Source organism: Corapipo altera, unplaced genomic scaffold (genome assembly GCF_003945725.1).
Source record: "Corapipo altera isolate COAL_440 unplaced genomic scaffold, ASM394572v1 75, whole genome shotgun sequence".
Classification (NCBI taxonomy): domain Eukaryota; kingdom Metazoa; phylum Chordata; class Aves; order Passeriformes; family Pipridae; genus Corapipo; species Corapipo altera.
The window spans coordinates 9505700-9523522 of NW_020884887.1; the positions used below are offsets into that span (position 1 = coordinate 9505700).

At 45.1% G+C, this 17823-nt stretch overlaps 1 protein-coding gene across 8 annotated transcripts; it reads left to right on the forward strand.

The window, feature by feature from the left end:
- Window positions 1-235: 235 nt before the first annotated feature.
- FAXDC2 (fatty acid hydroxylase domain containing 2) lies at window positions 236-16367 on the forward strand. Of its 8 annotated transcripts, none has more exons than XM_027643060.1 (11): window positions 236-368; window positions 544-4084; window positions 6267-6331; window positions 7478-7525; window positions 10266-10357; window positions 10462-10559; window positions 11241-11362; window positions 11680-11885; window positions 12796-12901; window positions 13581-13747; window positions 14770-14926. In XM_027643060.1, exons 4-11 carry the CDS (start codon window positions 7478-7480, stop codon window positions 14924-14926), a joined length of 996 nt encoding a protein of 331 aa, XP_027498861.1. In that variant the 5' UTR covers window positions 236-368; window positions 544-4084; window positions 6267-6331. The 8 variants fall into 8 exon arrangements, with proteins under 8 accessions (XP_027498861.1, XP_027498862.1, XP_027498866.1 ...); XM_027643061.1 differs by having other exon boundaries at window positions 3552-4084; XM_027643065.1 differs by having other exon boundaries at window positions 3954-4084.
- Window positions 16368-17823: the final 1456 nt, after the last annotated feature.

The following is a 17823-nucleotide window of genomic DNA, read 5'->3' on the forward strand; positions in this document are numbered from 1 at the left end:
GGGGGAGAGAGGAAACGTTACGGCGCGCGGCCGCGCCGCCCGCACTGCGCATGCGCAGAGCGCTGGGAGAGCAGTGTTCCCCTTCCCCATCCCCCCCCCCCCCCCCTGCGGTGCCGGGAATGGGCTCAACCGGGCTCTCAGCGCTGCGCGCGGCGGGCGCGTCCAAAGCCCGCGGGCGGGGGGAGGGGTGAGGGAGCCGGGAGCCTCCGCTCCCTGAGGGAACAGGCGCCATCGCGCCCGGCGGGACCGGATGGGCTCCCAGCATGGGGAGCCCCAGCGCCCCGACCCCTCGGGACACGGGCTGCGCCGGGCCTTGGCTGAGCGTCCCCGGAAGGATCAGCGGCCGCCCCTCCCTCACCACAGGGGAGGTGAGGGGGTCCCCGGGTCAGGGCCAGGCCCGAGGGCGCGCAGGGTGGCGGAGCGGGATAAGGGTTCATTTTCCAAGGCCCGGAGTGCAAACTACCGCTGTCCTGGCTCGTGTCGCCCCTACGGTGCAGTGGGTATCGAGCTCATTAGCTGAGGAAATTCTGCTGCTTCCTACAGGAGCGTAGAAGTCTTACCAGTCCCTGCTACACCTGCGGACTTTTAGTCTGGCTTCTGCTGTTCCCGGAGTGGAATTCCAATTAAGTTAGCAACAGAAGTTTCTATCTGGTGAAGCAGTATAAGCGAACTGCTTGTGGAACGCGGCCGCCAACACTGCTTTGCTGGCTGATGCTGATGGCAGAGAGGCAATTTATTTGGAAGCTTGTCTACTAATTAAGCTTGGATAGTATTTCCTTTAGACTGCCTGCCTTCTGGACAGGGTTGCATCTGTTATAAAATACATATGTGTGTGTGTCTGTATATATATATATTTATATGTATTCTAGTACTGGGTTATCTGCCCACCTTGGGAGTCTTTCTTCTCACTGAGTCTCAGCTACTTGCCCACCCATTTCAATCAAAGTATCTGGAAAACCGATTCATGGGGTCTTTCCCACTTCATAGTTCAGTGTCTCAGTCTTAATGTTCATGCCTCAGCAGAAATGTAACATTTAGAAGAGGGTTTTTGAGTGCTGCTCTCTGTCAAGTGACCTTGTTGCTGTCAGCATCTTATGACATGCCATTATTTCATGTTATTTTGAGTCAAAGTTTATCTTCATAGCTGATAGTTACCATTTTGCCTTAGCTCTGCAGTCTCTGGCATTGAGTATCTTATCTATTATGCAATGTGCTACATGGGCAGACAGTAGTCACCTTTCTGCCCGTGGTCACTTGAGTTTGGGATTTCATGCTAGAAAAACATGTTCTTAGCAGGTAAATTCACCAGGTTGGATTACAGCACTGTGTGCATAGATTTTTTTATTTTTTTTTTATTCCCTAAAGAGTTCAGAGGTGAATACACACACATATTTTTCTTGCTCATAGACCCAGCACTCGAAGGTATGTTGAATCCAGGGGAAAAGGGAGGATGCATCTTCTCAGGACACTGTAAATATTTGTGCCTTGGTACTCTCACAAAAATGTGTTGCAGGCAATAATCACCTGTGATAAATTACACTTGTAGTGTTTAAAATTGCCATGTAAAAAAAAGGCTGTTGAAGGATGTTTGCAAGCACTGGTGGGGAGTGCTGGTGACATATTTTGCTGATGGAGATCAGAATTTGTTTTTCCAAGCATGGCTGATTTTGATCATTGCTAATAAAGACGAAGAATAGCTGGAAAAGGCACCTTCCTCTTTAAAAAAGTCCCATGGGTTTTGTACTTGGAAGTTACCATGCTCCAGGTTCAGCAGTCCAAGGAGTCCTCACACCCTCTGGTTCTGTTAAGACCAGAGTACAAAAAACAGTTTGTGTGGGTAGAGCTACATTATAAAGTAGAATAAAGGGTTTTAGCTCAACATTTTCGTGTTGGGCAGCTGGAGCTGCATATCCTGGATCATGCCCTGTAGAAACAGTTGTTCCTTCCTTGTAGAGCTCAGTCACAGCACCACAAATGAGGAAAAAACTTACTTAGGGAAATCCTAAAAGTTTCCATTTTTCTAACCCTTCTGTGGTTCCACAGATGCTTCCAAAGCCACCACTGCAGTAGTAGGTGGTGGCCACGTGTGCCCTAGGAGATGGTTGGAAATCTGGTTCAGAATACAGGGAATTAGGGAATAGGTGAGGCGTGCCAAGGTCAGATTCCTCTTCAGCTTTAGAGGAACTGTCAGAGTGGGCTCATACAAGCCTGAAATATACTTCAGAGATTTCCTGCTGATACTCTTTTCAAACAGTGAAACAACCAGTGACTATTAAGAAAACTGTGGAGAGTGATCAAAGGTATTAAGTCTCTAATCAAAAAGCTTTTCTGCTGAGAAGAAATCAGACTTCTTGCGTTCCTCAGCAAAGATTGCACCAGCCTTGGAGTGTCTGTGGTGGAGACAGCAGTGCAGGGCACAGGGCAGCCAGCAGAGAAGCAGCTGATTAGTGACAACATGTGCTAGACACAAGTTGCAGCAGAAGGAAAATGACATTTACATCCCTATGATGTAATGTCATGAGCTGTCACATCCCTGATGTGCTGAGCTGCCTGTTCCTATGGGTATGAATATTTCAGAGATCGCCCATGTTGGAATTGAGCAGTGGTTACAAAGGAACACCGAGGTCTTTGAAATTCACTGTTTTATCAGCTGCTTTTGGCTGTTGGATGAGCAGTCCTCCCACTGCAATCTCAAGTCCAAAGAAAGATGGGCTCAGGACATCATCCATGTGGCATCCCCCTCTTGATATGCCCATTTCCACTTCCTCCTCTGCATGTGAGTACATAGTTTGAAGGAATCACATTCCTCCCTGTTGAGTCTGCTGTCTTTGATAAATAACAATTAGTAGCAGTAGCTAAGAATTACAAATTCCTACTATGGAATTCCTACTACTTGGAATTAGTCAAGGAAAGTGTCAACAGCAACAGTAACACTGTTAAATTCTAGTCAGACTTGCAGCCCTCCACAGCTCCAGCTCTGCTGGTGTGAGAGGTTGCTTCACCTGAGAGTGGCCATACAAGGCTAACTGTGAGGGAGAGGTGATATTCCTTGTTTTTCCTCATGTGAAAAAATAAGTCTGGAAAGTTATGATAACAACACTCAGAGCTTAGTTTGTGATAAGTCACTATATATTGGGTAAGTAACAGATTGGGGCCACATTTGCATAAGACCAGTAGTAGTGTAAATTACATCTTGCTCTCTGCAATACCATAATTACAGACTTTATGGTCTGTAAACATCATATTCAAAGACAGCTAAGCCCAAGCATGTGCTAACCTATATGCATCTTCTTCCTCATGGAACCACTGCCTGTGACTGGTTGAGGATACTGTAACAACAGCGTTGGTGTGATTTATAGACCTAGTACAGCAGAATGAAAACTGAACTGCTGGTTTTTTGCCAAATTGCACAGTAACCCTTACTGCTTTTAACAAATACACCTTTGACCCATTCAGTTGTACTCACTCTAGCTATTTTGTGCTCAAAAGGTGAGTTGCTGAATTATAAAAACTACTTATCCTTAGGGTGTTGGTGGCTCTTTTATTCTCAGGTGCTGTGATGAACTCTTGATGAAAAATTCTTACCTGCGGAGATGTGTTGCACATGCTGAACTGAGTAACAGCACATAGGCACGGGGAACACTGCCAGCACTAACAGTGAGTGACATGGCACTGGCTTCACATGACTTGTCTGGGAGGGGACAGCCAGCTCTGCTTGGAAACACACCCCTGTTGCCTTTGCCTAAACCCTCATAAAGTTTCCACGGCAGTAGTGAAAGGTGAAGAGTTGAACTCTGGGCTCTGAATAGACACAAAGGACCTCTCCTAGGCTACCGTCAGCAGGAGGTGAGCAAAGAATGGGCAGCCAGAGTTCAAGGGTGTAGTAGCTTGAAAAGATGTGATAGAAACTTTGAGGGAGTCATTAAAGGGCAGTGTGGTGTGTCTGTGTGAAGTCCATTGTGAGCTTTTCTAGGAAGGTGGTTGCCCTCAGACCCGTGCAGGGCGTGGTAGGACATCAAACGTGACGTCTGGTCCTGTGTCTGTCCACAGAGCTTCGTGGATATGCAACTGCTCAGGTGACCAGGTGAGTGGTCCTGTGTTTTTGTTTCTGTATGTTCTGTACTTTCATGAATAGTTACAGCCTTTTTTTCTCCCAGGAGCAGCTTTCCACTGTCTGTGCACTATAAAGGTTGATTCCAGGGAATTAATGTCTACAACAGAAGGTTTAAGCAGGAAGGCAGAAGGAATACCAAGGTGGGCAGCCAGTCACTCAGCTGCACCCTCTGTGCAGGACTGTCTGGCTGCTGTCAGAGGGGTGCAGTGCAATGGGTACAGTGCAGGGGGAATGGCACCTGTGGTGCCTCAGCTTGGGCACCAGAAATCTAAGGGGGCAGCAGAGATGGGGCATAAATAATGATGCACATGTTAAAACAATTGTAAAAAATATGGCAGTTCTTCCCTTTTCAGATTATACTGAGCATTGTAAAACATGGCTTAGACAAACTAACCTATCCTGGTACCTGAAGTGGAAAATTTGCTGAAAACAGATCTGTGACTTAATGAACACTTGTTGGACAAATGAAGTTATACATGGAAATAATAATTTAAAAAATGTATTAGAATTCTTTTTTGACTAGTGTATGTATCCCCTTTAATGTCAAGAGACTGACTGGAAAATCAATTAGTCTTATTTTAAAGTGGAAAATTTGATCTGGATCAAATTTTGTGTTAACTAATTTGAAATAACTGAAAAGGAACTCTTTTTTTTCTTACACAGCTCTAGTTGTAGCTGATATTTGGAAATAGCTGCAGGCAGCTGAGAGCTTCACTGGTTGATTTTGGGCTGTAAAACATGCCAACATGAGAGCAGTGCCAAGCAGTTGAATGGCTTTTTTGTTTGCTGAAACAACCATGGTTACATGAATGGTTTTTTAATTTATTTGGTTTATCCTGAATCAGGAGAGACATTACCCAACACTAAAAAGAGTAGGTAACTAGATGTTGGGGAAAACCTCATCCATCCAAATTTATCTTGGTTTAGTGTAAATAATGTAAAGTTTTATCCTGAAATGTGACTTACTAGAGGTTACATATTGCATTTTACACGTTAATAAGTGTTGCACATTACTGTTTTCAGCTCCCTGCTGGGTGGTTGTAAAGATAGGGATGTGCATAGCCAAAGGGCAAATAATAGGAGTTATAACAAGGCAAATTCTGAGGGGAAAAAAATCACAGTGAAGGTTGTCAAATGCTGGAACAGATTTCCTGGAGAAGCTGTGGAATCTCCCTCCCTGCAGACACTCAACTGTTGAAGGCTCTGAACAACCTGTTAAGAAAGCTGGAGTGGAACAAAGCCTCAAAAATAAATGGATTATTCAAGCCTGACATATTTCAAGCATTAGTGGTGTTTTCTTGGAGGCAGTGGGCACACCTGCCCTAAGAGGACCTCTGTGACAAGATGGGCATATAATGCATGTTATGTAACAGATGTGATCAGAAGGTCTTGTAAAAACTCTGATAAGATCAATTTAAATTTATCCTTGTGGCAAGGATTATTCACGCTGTTGTGTTCAGGCCAGCAGGTTATTTATGATTGTTTGTTACGGGTATTCTTCATCAACTATCTTAGAGTCCAACTATATTTTATCAATAAAATTGTGGTTGGCAAAGAACATATAAGAGGAGAAGAGGATTGGCCCTGGCAGCTCACAGAGTCCAGCAGTGAGGAGCTCTAGGTCTGGGGAAAGACAAGAAGCCCTGGACACTGAGCTCCCTAACATGTTCTCATTTTAAGCAATAGCACCTTAGGGCACTTCTCACACTACCTTTTTTGGCCAAGGGAGACAAAGTGAACTTGGGTTTGGGTTTTTTTTAAGACTGCTACCAAAAGTTAGAATTTCCCATAGGAGTACATCCAACCCTGGTATTGAAATAGGGGGTTGGGAGTTGAGCTCACGGTTTCCAGTTTCAAATCACTTTTTGCCTAGTTTTTCTTTTGTCCTTCTCAAAACTGTTTAACATTAGTTTCTTCCACTGAAGTGTGTGGTGGGCTGTTCTTGTCCTTTTCTGTCCATGAGTAAGCAGGAAGAAGGTGTCTTAATTTTTCTATCTCATGCCCTTTAGCCTGCATACTAATATGTAATGTAGAGAAACAGAGCTGGAAACACCTGTAAATAAACAGAGTTGTATTTGTAAGAACCCAGAAGGCTATAATTTCAAAGGTAAACTATAACCTCCTGGCTAATAAGGGGACTTCTTTTTGGCAGTGTATTCCTCCTTTCTGAGTTGCTGCAAGAAGAGTACTCCTAAGAGGCTTCCCTCCATCATAAAGGTAATAGAATATCATCTTCCTAATGGGTAATTTTCCAAGTGTTTGTACCTTAGACAGGTGCCTTTAAACCTCTCTGTGCTTTCCTTTGTACCTTAGGTAACATGTTTTGCCTGTGCTTGAATATTCTGCTGAGTATGAAAAGCAAAATGGATTAAATTCCTCAATCCTCAGTAATCTAGCTGTTGTATTATTAGAACTTGTGTGTTTGTTCTTAAAGGTCATGTGAAACCAAGAAAACATTAAGGAATGTTTTGTTAACTTTTGCTAATTATATTTGATGATAAGAGCGTTGCAATATAAAACCAGCTACACAATAATCCCTAGGACAGCCAGAACATGGCCTGACATAGAGAACCCTTCATGGCTGTGGCCAGTGGTGAAGGCCGAGCAGCTACTTAAACCTTGGGTCTGATTTATTTTTGAAGTTTTTTTTTAACAAAATGATTAACAAATGGTCAAACCAGAGCCAGATGCAAGGGGATTTATTATGGGGTGGCCACATGTCCATTTAGGACTTTAACCCTCCAATTGACCATAGCAGGACTTGAAGCAAAGATGATTTTATCAGTTACCATGTTCTTAGGCTGTAATTTACAGTTTCTCTGCCATGTCAGTGAAGGCTGTGTGGAGCTCTACAGTGTTAATCCTTTGTGGCACAAACTCACTTTGTTGTTTTAGGATTTTTTTTTTTCATTCCTGTTAGTTTAACTGCATTTTGTTGTTATGGAAGAAAACATCCCACATCATCATCTCCTCACAGTCTGAGATGGGCTGGAGCTGCTGCTGGGTGCACTGTATTCCTGGGTCAGATCAAGGGAGGCAGCTGTGCCACAACACACGTGTGCCACGAGCAAAAAGCTTTGGGTTTGGCTATTCTCCCATATTTCTTTGTTATCCTTGCATCCCTGTTAATCTTCTGGGACACTTCTAACTCATCAGGAAATAAGGGCGTTTTTCTTCTCTAGAGCTCAGCTTTGCTCGATGGTCAACGTGAAGGATGGAGCAGGACAGGACAGGACACAGAGAGTAAATATTTTACACTTTTGCAATTCACTGGAAGTTGAGGGGATTTGCTGTTGCCAGCGGTGTGTTCTTTCACTCTCCAGCTGTCCAAGGTTCACTTACTTAGATCACCTTTTATTTCAGATGAAAAGAGACTCTGGATATTCCACCATGGCTGAGCAGCAGAAGCAGGTAAAGGCTCAATGTCATCTTTTAAGGGAAGAATTATCCAGGTGCTTTGGAAGGCTGGATGTGTTGAATCATCTTCTAAGAGAAGTGACAGGCACATCCTCGTTCCAATCACTTTAGTACAATTAGGAGCTCATCTCTTATCACTACAGCAGCATTTCCCCTGCGTTTTTCCCTTCCAGTGGACTGCAGCTACAGCAGCAAGTGAGGAAAGGCCTGTTATCTTTGTGTGGCAAGAACCCACAACACTCCCCCATAACCAGAAGCTGGACCACCTCACTGGGCCCAGACCCAGCTGATGTGCCCCAGTCTCTTCACCATGCCAGCAGCGACCCTGTTTGCACTTAAGGAATTTGCCAACTTCTACAAGCCCTTTAAGGGCAAGAACTCAAGCAATCCATGAATTAGTTTGGAAACTACTGTGCTGGAGCTGTTGGCATGAAGAGAAACAGGGTGTTAAGTACTTGGACTTGATGAACAAGATTTTTTTTATATATATATATATGTAAACTTCTCTGCTTCTACAGCTCATGTAATTACATTGTGTGTGACTTGTTCATGTAATCACTTCATCACATGCAATAAAAGCACAGCCCCAAAACAAAACAGTTTCTAGCCAAAGGGCTTTTTAAATAGCTGAGGTTCTAAGCTTTACCTACTCTATCCTGTCTCAAGGCAAGACTTGCACAGTGTGTGGTGAGTACTAGGAGTTATTAATTTTTGAAACTTTTGAGTTCTTCAGCTGGAGGATGCTAAAGCATCTGAAATTTTATTTGGTCTAACTAAAAATTTTGACACTTGTAAGACATCAGAATTTTTGTTTGGTATGTTCTTTCTTCATCCCAGGAGAAAAAGCTCAAAGCTTTTTATAGCTTTTGTAACATTTTTTTTCAAAGAATATGTGGGGGATGTTCCAGGGTCTAAAGATTAAGAAAGTCTTACTTCAGCATAACATGGAGGCAGCTGGAAGTATGAAATTGCTAAGAGAGCAGATCTCCAGCCCAGGATCCAACAGGCACTATCTGAAGCTGGAGTTGAGACTTTTGCCAGCCTGGCCTTTGCAGTTCAGTACAGCCAGTGATAACACTGGCAGCTGATAGCATTGCTATAGTATAAACCTGTAGGGTTCACAAACATCATGCTGTAGGGCAAGAGTCCTGGCAATTAATTCCTCCCCAGTTGCTCACTTGATTAAAAAAAAAAAAGAGAAGGTGATAAGAGGAAATGTTTGTTTGTTTTAATAAGGAATATGTCAGTGCTAACAAGCAAAGTTCTGTCCTGGGACAGATAAATATTGCTGACAAGTCCTGGGTCACATTTAATGTTCTGTAGCTGTTACAGAATCTGAAAGCCACATAAAGAGAATTTTTCTGTATTGCATTACCCTAAACCACCTGCATTCAATGTTTCTCAGTGAGTTGCCTCTCTTGTTTGTCCTCTCTGACAAGAGACAAGCAGAACTGCAACTATGAATCATACTATTTCTACTCCAGTCTGTTTGTACAGCACAACACCACAGTTAAAAAACAGGAAGGACAGAGGAATGAAGAAGACAATAGCTGGTTATTATATAATATTATTTTAAAACTACATTGGTTTTTTAAAAAACATTTATCCTGCAGATAAATATAATTCATATTCACTCAGGAAAACCCAAACTAAGATTGCTGAACTCCAGAACCAACTCAAACTTGGGCCACTCTAAAAGAGAGATCATTAATTACAAATTTGTCATATATTTGCTAAACATCTTGGTTTTGAATATTTAAATATTCAAATATTGAATGCTGCTTTTTGAATATACTAGAATGAAAAGGTCTCACTGGTAATTTTCTGAGTCTTTGCAGTTGCTCTGTACAGTTAAAATCCTTACTGTGATAAAAAGTCCTGCTAACATTAGAGCTGCCCACAGGAATATTTCTTCAGAAGATAACGTTTCTGTGGCTGAGAGCAGGGATTTATAGAACTTTGTTCTTGTGAGAAGCTGAGTGTTTTAGCTCCCTGCTGATGTGCAGTTGTTTTATACAGATGGCACATGATACCTGCTGGCCAAGTTGTACTGTCAGCACTGGAGCTGAGTTGTACCTGTGATGGCCTAAAGGCACAGCAAAGTGAATTATGAAAGGAAAGGTGTTAAAGCTCTGTTATACTTGGGGAAAAAAGGCAAGTTTCTGGGCATGTGGGCAGTGGGCTTCACAAAGGGTCTTCAAAACAAAAAGGAATGTTGAGAGGAGAGGTTCTGGATTGACTGGAGCTGTTAACCAGGTCATCTGAGCACAGCAGTTCTTGACTATTTTGGGGGGGAAAAGCATACTGTATCCTGGGAGGGAGAAAATACTGAAGGAGGGAGGTGCTGAAGTGGAGCACCACTCCTTACCCCCAGGTGTTCTTTTCCCACTGCTCTGAGTTATCCAGAAGCTCCTTGTATTATAGCCCTCCAGGTACTGAGCAGCGTGCCAAATAAAAACAGAGAGGGAAAAATCAGTGGTCCTTTCTCTGCCTTTGGTTATTCCAGAGAAATTCCACATCAGTGCCACATCAGGTCTGTGTAAGCATGGCAGATGGATGTGTGTGTACTGCCCCCTCAGTTACACACAATATCCCATAACAGCTTTGTTACTGTGTTCTTTACAGTGTGTGTGAAACAAAACAGGCCATCACAGGACTGCCTTTACCATTGCAAATACCAAAAATGCCAAGGCAGGCCTCAGCAGCATGTGCTTTCTCTTTTTGCTTCTCACAGGAAGAGAAGCTCTGGGATGCCTTGAAGATCAGTGCCTACGCCTTCAGTACAGGCCTGCTCACATTCACTGCCTTAGTGAACTCTGTTTCTTGGTAAGATTGTTCAGACGAAGTGGCTTGAGGGGAAACTTTTCTGTGAAAAGGGGAAAAAAGTGGATGACAAGAAGATGGGCAACCAAGAACTCTTATTTCCACAGGTTTGTGCAGGATATAACTTTAGGCAATTTCTGGCAAACAACATGGCTGAAGTTCTACAACTTCTTTGAGGGAGATGAGTGGACAATCTTCCTCCTTGGTGAGTTTTAACAACACTCCTCTGTAGGAGAAATCATCCATGTACTATATGTAAAAGGGGTTCATGGACCTGCCAAACTCACTAATCCCACAGAAAAGCACTGGCTTGGAAGCCAGAGACAGCTGATGTGGTGCCTTTGAATGGGGTCACCATTAGACCCCCTGTTCAGATTAAAAATCTGATATTTTTGTGCTGCTGAAATGGCTTCCCTGTGAAGATACTTTACTCCTGTGAGAACCAAATGACTCAGCAGAACTGATTACTAAAAATTTAAGTACAATTAATGGATTTTACTCTTGCTCTAGTACCTGTAAAACTCTTCTCTGTGATTAACAGCTGGTGAACAGAACTTATAGGGACCTTGCAAGGTTCTAGGGATCAACTCAACGTTATACTACTTGTATTTAAAAGTAACCCAGAACAGAGAGGCCTTTTCTTAGCCTCAGTTTTCTCAAGTTTCAACCTGTGAGACATTTGTCCTCTCTAACCTCCTCCCCATTCTTTAGATCTTACCTGGATGTCAAAACTTACCCATATTCCATTTTAAAGCATCTCAGGGCAGGTCTTGGCACATCTGAGTCCCAGCAAGGTCCTCTGGATACTATGCCAGTGTATTTTGTTTCTGATTTATTTATAGCTCTCAATTCATTCACACATCTCTGCCCTCTCCTCATGCCACAGGGGCTGCATTGGTGCCTGCACTTGCTTTCTGGGGCTTCAATGGAATCCTTATGGTGGCTGATATAACAGGAAAGCCAACTTTCATTACTCGCTATCGCATTCAGCTGGGCAAGAATGATCCTGTAAGTACTTCCCACTCTGCCTCTTCTGCTGGCTAAACACTTCCTGCAGTCTCTTAGGCCAGGAATGGGGAGAAGAACCTGTTATGCTTTTCTCTTGCAACCAGGTAGGATTCCAGGAGAATCAAGCCAAGTCTTGTATATCCACTGCAGAGAGGAAGGCAGATCCTGTAATCAGGTTGCTGATCAGATCTGGATTGACAGCTTGTTAAAAAGTTGGTCCCAAAATGAACTGCCTATAAATCTGAAAGCTTTTTATCCTTCCAACTAAAGCTACATCACTTCTTACTTTGCTTCAAGTCCTGACTTCTCTTTTGCAGGTGGACACAAAGAAGCTGTGCCAAGCCATCTACACAGCACTGGGTAATCAGTTCTTTGTCTCCTTGCCCATGCTTGTGGCCATGTTCCATGTCATGAAATGGTGGGGCAACACCTTCAGCAAGGAATTACCCACTTTCCAGTGGTTTCTTGTGGAGCTAAGCATCTTCATCACAATAGAGGAAATTCTCTTCTATTATACACACAGGTGAGCTGAGCACAGGAACAGGACTCTGATTCTCCTCCATGCCTTTAAGCTTATACTCATCTCCTACAACATCAATAATCCTAGTCCCCCTCTTCCACCAGTCTGGTATTTGTATGGGAAAATTTACAGGTCCTGAAATGCACCCTTACAACATGAGGCTTTGGTGCTGCCATTACCTAGAGTAAGCAAAAATGGGTAAAATTACAAAGGTGGAACAGCTTAGAAGCTAAAGAAGAAACAAAACAGGCAGCTTTACACAAGAGCTGTGTTCTTTGAAAAGAGTGAGGCTCAGTATCCTGAAAGAAAAAAAGTCCAGAAGGTCAGTGACTGATCTCCTGTTCCCTTGTACAACGCCTACGAAACAGGGCCTGGCTCCCAACACTGCAGGATTTCTAGAGGACAAAGCTAGAACAAGGAGGACAAAAGCCTACAAAAGCCCATGCAGAAGTGAGCTCAGCATCTCAGAAATATGTAGGTTTCCCTTTTAGACAAATACACCAAAAAAATGTAAAATCCATTTCCTACAAAGGGCCCATGGAACCAAAAATTCTGACTCTAATAGTTACCAGTTGGTCAAGTCAAAACAGTGAAAATACAGAGTCCTCTCCTAAGCAGTACTCCCATATTTGAGCAAATGAGTCATTCAGGGCCATTGATTTATAGGATTTATGTGGACTAAGTTTAACATCACCCAGTGGACACATCAGTTGAGTGAAGGCTCAGTACTACAGAGAGAGAGCATGGGAAGCCAGGAGTCCTACACTCTTACTCCCAGCTTAAATCCTTACGTGAGAGGAGATATGAGCAAGTCCCCCACAGAAATTCTGTGTTCTGTTATTCCATGTTCCTTTCTGCAGAGCTCAAAACCTGCCTTTCTCTGTTTTCTCCTTTCTCTGTTTGCTCTGCTTAGGCTTGTTCACCACCCAGTCCTGTATAAGCACATTCACAAGAAGCACCATGAGTGGACAGCCCCCGTCGGCGTGGTCTCCATTTATGCTCACCCCATAGAACACGTAGTAAGTGGATTCTCCCATAATCACCCTCCAGTTGCTGTGTGGAGCATGATTTCCATGGGATTAGGAGGAGTGGTAAGAGAAGAGAAGCAAATGTGTTTGCAGGAGTGTCTCCCAGCGCTGCTCCAGCTGAGACTTCCCAGAAAACACATCCCACCTTGAAAAGATTCCACTTAGAAGTCCCATCTCCTGTTAATAGGAGTCCTGGGCCAGAGCACCACCTCTGAGTCTGTGTGTGTGTCACGGGCAGGACACAGTGAAGTGATGCAGATCATCACATTGCTGTGTGTGTCCACAGGCCATAGCCTTTTACAGTGAGGTTTCCCAAGAGCAGCCTCAGTGTTATTCCACAGTGAAGCTGAAATTCATACCTCAGACTCCAGGATGATTTACTGGAATCATGCTGCCCTCACATCCATGGTTTGGTCTCATGTCTAACTCCTACTACAAGCTTAGGGAGCTTGGGCTATGACTGTGGTTTGCAGTTAGTAGAACTCTGTTAGTCCCATAATTATTTTTTGGATGATTATGTAACTTTATTAAGATGTTCACAGAGGCATCTTCCCTTTGTGCTGTTTGCACAAAACTAATGTCATGCATCACCCAGATGACACAATTCAGCTCCTAGAGGAGGGTCTGCTTGTTGTGGAGCATTACTGAGGTGGTTTGTTCTCCTTTCCAGCTCTCCAACACGCTGCCTGTCATAACTGGCCCGATGGTCATGGGGTCTCACATTGTTTCAATCTCAGTGTGGTTCTCCCTCGCTCTCGTAACAACAAGCATTTCACACTGCGGATACCACCTGCCCTTCCTGCCATCTCCAGAGTTCCATGACTTCCACCACCTCAAGTACGTCTGGGCACTGCTCAGCTTCCCCTTCCCCTCCTGCCAGCACTCTGGCACCGCTGGTGGGCAGAGCTCCTTTCCAAGGGTCAAGTGGGTTTGGACAACTCATGTACAGGCAGAGCTGCTCTCCAGTTCACCTGCTGAATGCTGCCAGTTCTTACAGCAGTTAAACAGATCAGGATTTCAAGGGACTCCAGCCCTATCAAAGACAGTTCTCTGCAAGGCCCTTCCTAGAAGTTTAGAGGACATTGCATGTGATGTAAAGACAGAGCAAGGGCAAGTCACACAGGTGAAGGAAACATGCAGGAAGCCTGTCTGTTCCTCTCCCATACACTGGGATTAGAAACACTAATCAGATAACACCTTGCCCAGACAATCACAACCCTTCCTGGCAGAGATTTCCAGCCTCCTCCTATTCTGGAGAGAGCAGTTGCAGCAGGTTGTTTAGGGACACATACCTGAGCAGTGGAAGAATTGTTCCCATCTCCCAGATGTGTACCAGATTCAGACACTTCTCCAAGTCTGCCCCTCCTACAGATCCAGCCCATGGGACAGTTCACTCACCACCCAAATGTTGGGCAGCACCACAAACATGGTGCCAGTTCTTATCTGTTGTTTCCTCTGAATGTCAGCTCCTGTCAGGACACAGATGATTGCAGATCCAAGATGCTCTCTGGGCAGGACAGCTGTGCCAGTGTCCAGTGCTGGAAGCACAGCCACTCTGTGTCCCACAGCAGTTGAGTCTTGGGAGCACATGGAATGGTAATACAAGTGCCCAGCTGCTCCCACAGCTCAGCTACCTGGGAGAGTCGTGGCTGCTGCTCAGTGCCACCATTTCTGGGTAACAAAGGCACCAAAGAGGGAAGCTGCACAAGTTTCACTCAGGCTTCAACAGAGCTGCCAGGGACACTGGTGCAGGGGCAGAAATCACAGACAGGTTACAGGGCTCCCAAAGGAATGGAAATACGAAAGGTGATGTAACCTCAGTAGCTTTCTAGTGATGTTTATCTTTGTTTGGTTCTCAGGTTCAACCAGTGCTATGGAGTCCTGGGAGTGCTGGATTATCTGCATGGCACAGACAGAGTGTTCAGACAAACCAAAGCCTTCGAGAGACACAAGGTCCTCCTCGGCCTCACACCGCTCTCCGAAAGCATCCCCGAGGCACCCAAGAGGGCCGAGTGAACCAGCCCAGCAGCTCTTGTGACCAGCAGAGTGAGAGACAATGATTTATGCCAAATAGTATTTTAACTGGGAAACAAGTTATTGTTCACACATAACGAGACCCGAAACTGAAGTTAAACATGCTGCTGGAAATGACTGCACATTTACTGCAAAAAACTCTTGCTCTAGAAATCTGTTTTTAAGCAAAATGTAGTGGTTTGCTTCTTAATTACTTGCACTGTCCCTTGGTTCCAGCTGCCTGTGCATGAGCCAGGTGTGTTCTGGGCCACGTGACTGGGGAGTTTTCATTGAGAATTACTGAGGTTTTGGCACCAGTTTCCACAGGCAACGCTTTGGCCTCTCTCAGCAGCACTGACTCTATAGAAACACCAGCAAGGTCACTGTAATTGCATGTGATGGTATTAAAACCACTATTTTTCTGAGACTCAGAGCACCTGGGGTAGTAGATGCAATCCCATGGAAGATCAGTGGTGCCACAGCTTTAGAAACTCTCCCCTGCCCATGCAGCAGAGACCTGACTCCCCCTGAGCAGTCTCTCCTTAGGAGAGGTCAGTCCAGCTCTGAATTAGGGCTGTCACGGCCTCATAGCTGCTCCACAGATCAGTGGCAAACAAAAGTGAGTTTCTCCTCATGGGATAGGGAAGGGGCTATGTGCCACATGCCATTACCTCCTCCTGCTGAGCCTCATCACCAAGATACAACCAAAATTCCACAATGATAAATTACGAAGTCTTTCCAAGGAAAGCTGAGTCCCTGCTGTCCTGAGCTGTGTGGAGATCAGTGAAACACTAAGAAAGGACTCAACATAGCAGCCCCCAGAGCTTTATGCACATCCCCAAGTACCTACAGACCCATCAAGACATACTGTGAATTTTCTCAATCTTTTTAAGTTTCAGTCTTTCCTGGGGGGCTGGGACAAAAATAACACATCTCCCCCCAGTGCCAGAGCAGCCCCCCAAGGAGGGGACACGCAGGGCTGAGCTGTGCTGCACTCACCTGTGGTCAGCCCAGCTCTACCTGTGGAAGTCAACTCGCTTCCCCAGCCCTCCTCTGGTCCCTACAGCCAGGCAGGGATGAACCTGGCCCACTCATCAGCTCCCTGGGGAGGGCAAGTCAGCAGAACAGAAAACCCAGGCTGCGATGTCTTTTGAAGTTTTTATTTTTATACATTTTTTTTTGTATTAAAAAGGAAAAAGCATAATTACCACAAATTACAAAGGACTAAAGCATTACTAGAATAATGAATCACATCAGCCTAGAAAGCAGATAATCTGAATAATATTAATGTTATAATACAAGCTCTCATTCAAGTATTTTACATTTTTCTCTTTTCCGTTTATACGTGATGATGATCCTAGCACATGGGTCAAAGATTATGTACTATCAACAGAGATGGATCATGTACAGCCGGCCGTATTAACAAGATTTTCCTCCCAAGTGATACATGGTCTGTGATGAGTCATTTTAAGTTTGTCTCTACGATAAATGCAGCTGAAGAAGGTTGCACACACTTTCTAGTTTTGGGAAACAGAAGGCTGAGGTTGGACACATGGGGTTTGAGAAGGGCCAGCACATCAAACCATCACCCCTTTAGCTCCAGGCGAGAGAGCAGAGGGCTGCACTCGCTGGGGTGCAGCTCAGCAGGGGTTTCTGAGCCAAAGATCCAAAGGTTTTCAACCCCAGCGGGACCAGGACAGGCTGGGAGGGGAGGAGGGGGAGCGGGGCTGCACCAGGGAGGCTTGAAGGGACCAAGTGGTGCCAAGTACCCCCTCCCACGAGGGGCACCACGGGCACAAGCCCCCCCTGTGCAGGGCTGGCACCTGGGAAGCAAGCAGGGACAGCACGGGGGGCCGGGGGGACCCCAGCACACCCTGCAGGGCCTGCTGGCACCCAGGGCACTCCCCGCTCCTCTGGAGCTTCCCACCAAGGGGATGTGCTTGTCACAGATACATCGGTCCTATGTTCAAGTGTCTGCAGAAAGTGAAACTGTAAACTACGCCTGGAAATGCTGCCCTCCAGCTGCCTGCTCCATGCCACCGAGAGGAACATCTGTTAAAAATGTCATTTATCAGTTACCTGTACTGGAAGCTTTAAAAAAAGCCAATGAGGCATTTAACATCAAGTGTAGCAACCCCCTCAAGAAGAGCCCAGCACCCATTTCAAACAGTGACAAGTGACATAACCAGCCTCAGAGGAGACAGGAGACAATAAGCATTGCAAACACAGCTTGCTACATATACAATTTTTTTCCTTTTTTTTTTTTCTCTTTTTCTTTTTGACAAAATAACTGGAAAGGCATTAACAGCTAGAAGGCCCCCTCTGCACTGCCATGCAGACACGTGGCAGGACACTGAGGTTAAACACGTCAGTTTGTTACAGTACAGTCAACCAGTCCCGAGCAGTTCCCAAAACTCAAGGGACCCCCATCAGGGGTGCAAGGGGGGCAGCAGAAGAGGGACAGACAGGCAAAAACAGAGCAGCAGTATTATTATTACTTTTTTGTTTGTTTTTCCCAAATGAGCACGGCAAAGCAACAAAACCTCCTCTGAAACACACCTTCTACCTCCACTCCTGACCCCACACCAGAGCTCTGTACCTGTTGCAGCCACCTGCACCCCAAAGATGGGCTGACCTCAGCAAGGAGCCCCAAGCTGTGGCAGCCTGGGGGACCTCCTGAGAAGAGGGGAGCACTTCCCCCTCCTGACTCAGCCTCCCTCAGACCTTTCCAAAAGCAGCTGGGCACCAGCACCACGCAGCCCTCACGAGCTGCGGGACGGATCAGCACTCACAGGAGCACACGCGCAACCACTCAGACCTCTAAAATCAAAAAAAGCACAGAACATGGGGAGGTGAAGGATCCAAGCTAAAAGCAAGGCCAAACTCTGTCCTCTACAGGA

What these genes read in the sequence shown, in the direction of transcription:
- FAXDC2 (XM_027643060.1), top strand. Translation starts at nt 7,478, where the DNA reads ATGAAAAGAGACTCTGGATATTCCACCATGGCTGAGCAGCAGAAGCAG. An exon ending in TGGCTGAGCAGCAGAAGCAG is followed by an intron (nt 7,526 to 10,265) that starts GTAAAGGCTCAA and finishes TGCTTCTCACAG; the next exon opens with GAAGAGAAGCTCTGGGATGC. An exon ending in CTCACCCCATAGAACACGTA is followed by an intron (nt 12,902 to 13,580) that starts GTAAGTGGATTC and finishes TCTCCTTTCCAG; the next exon opens with CTCTCCAACACGCTGCCTGT.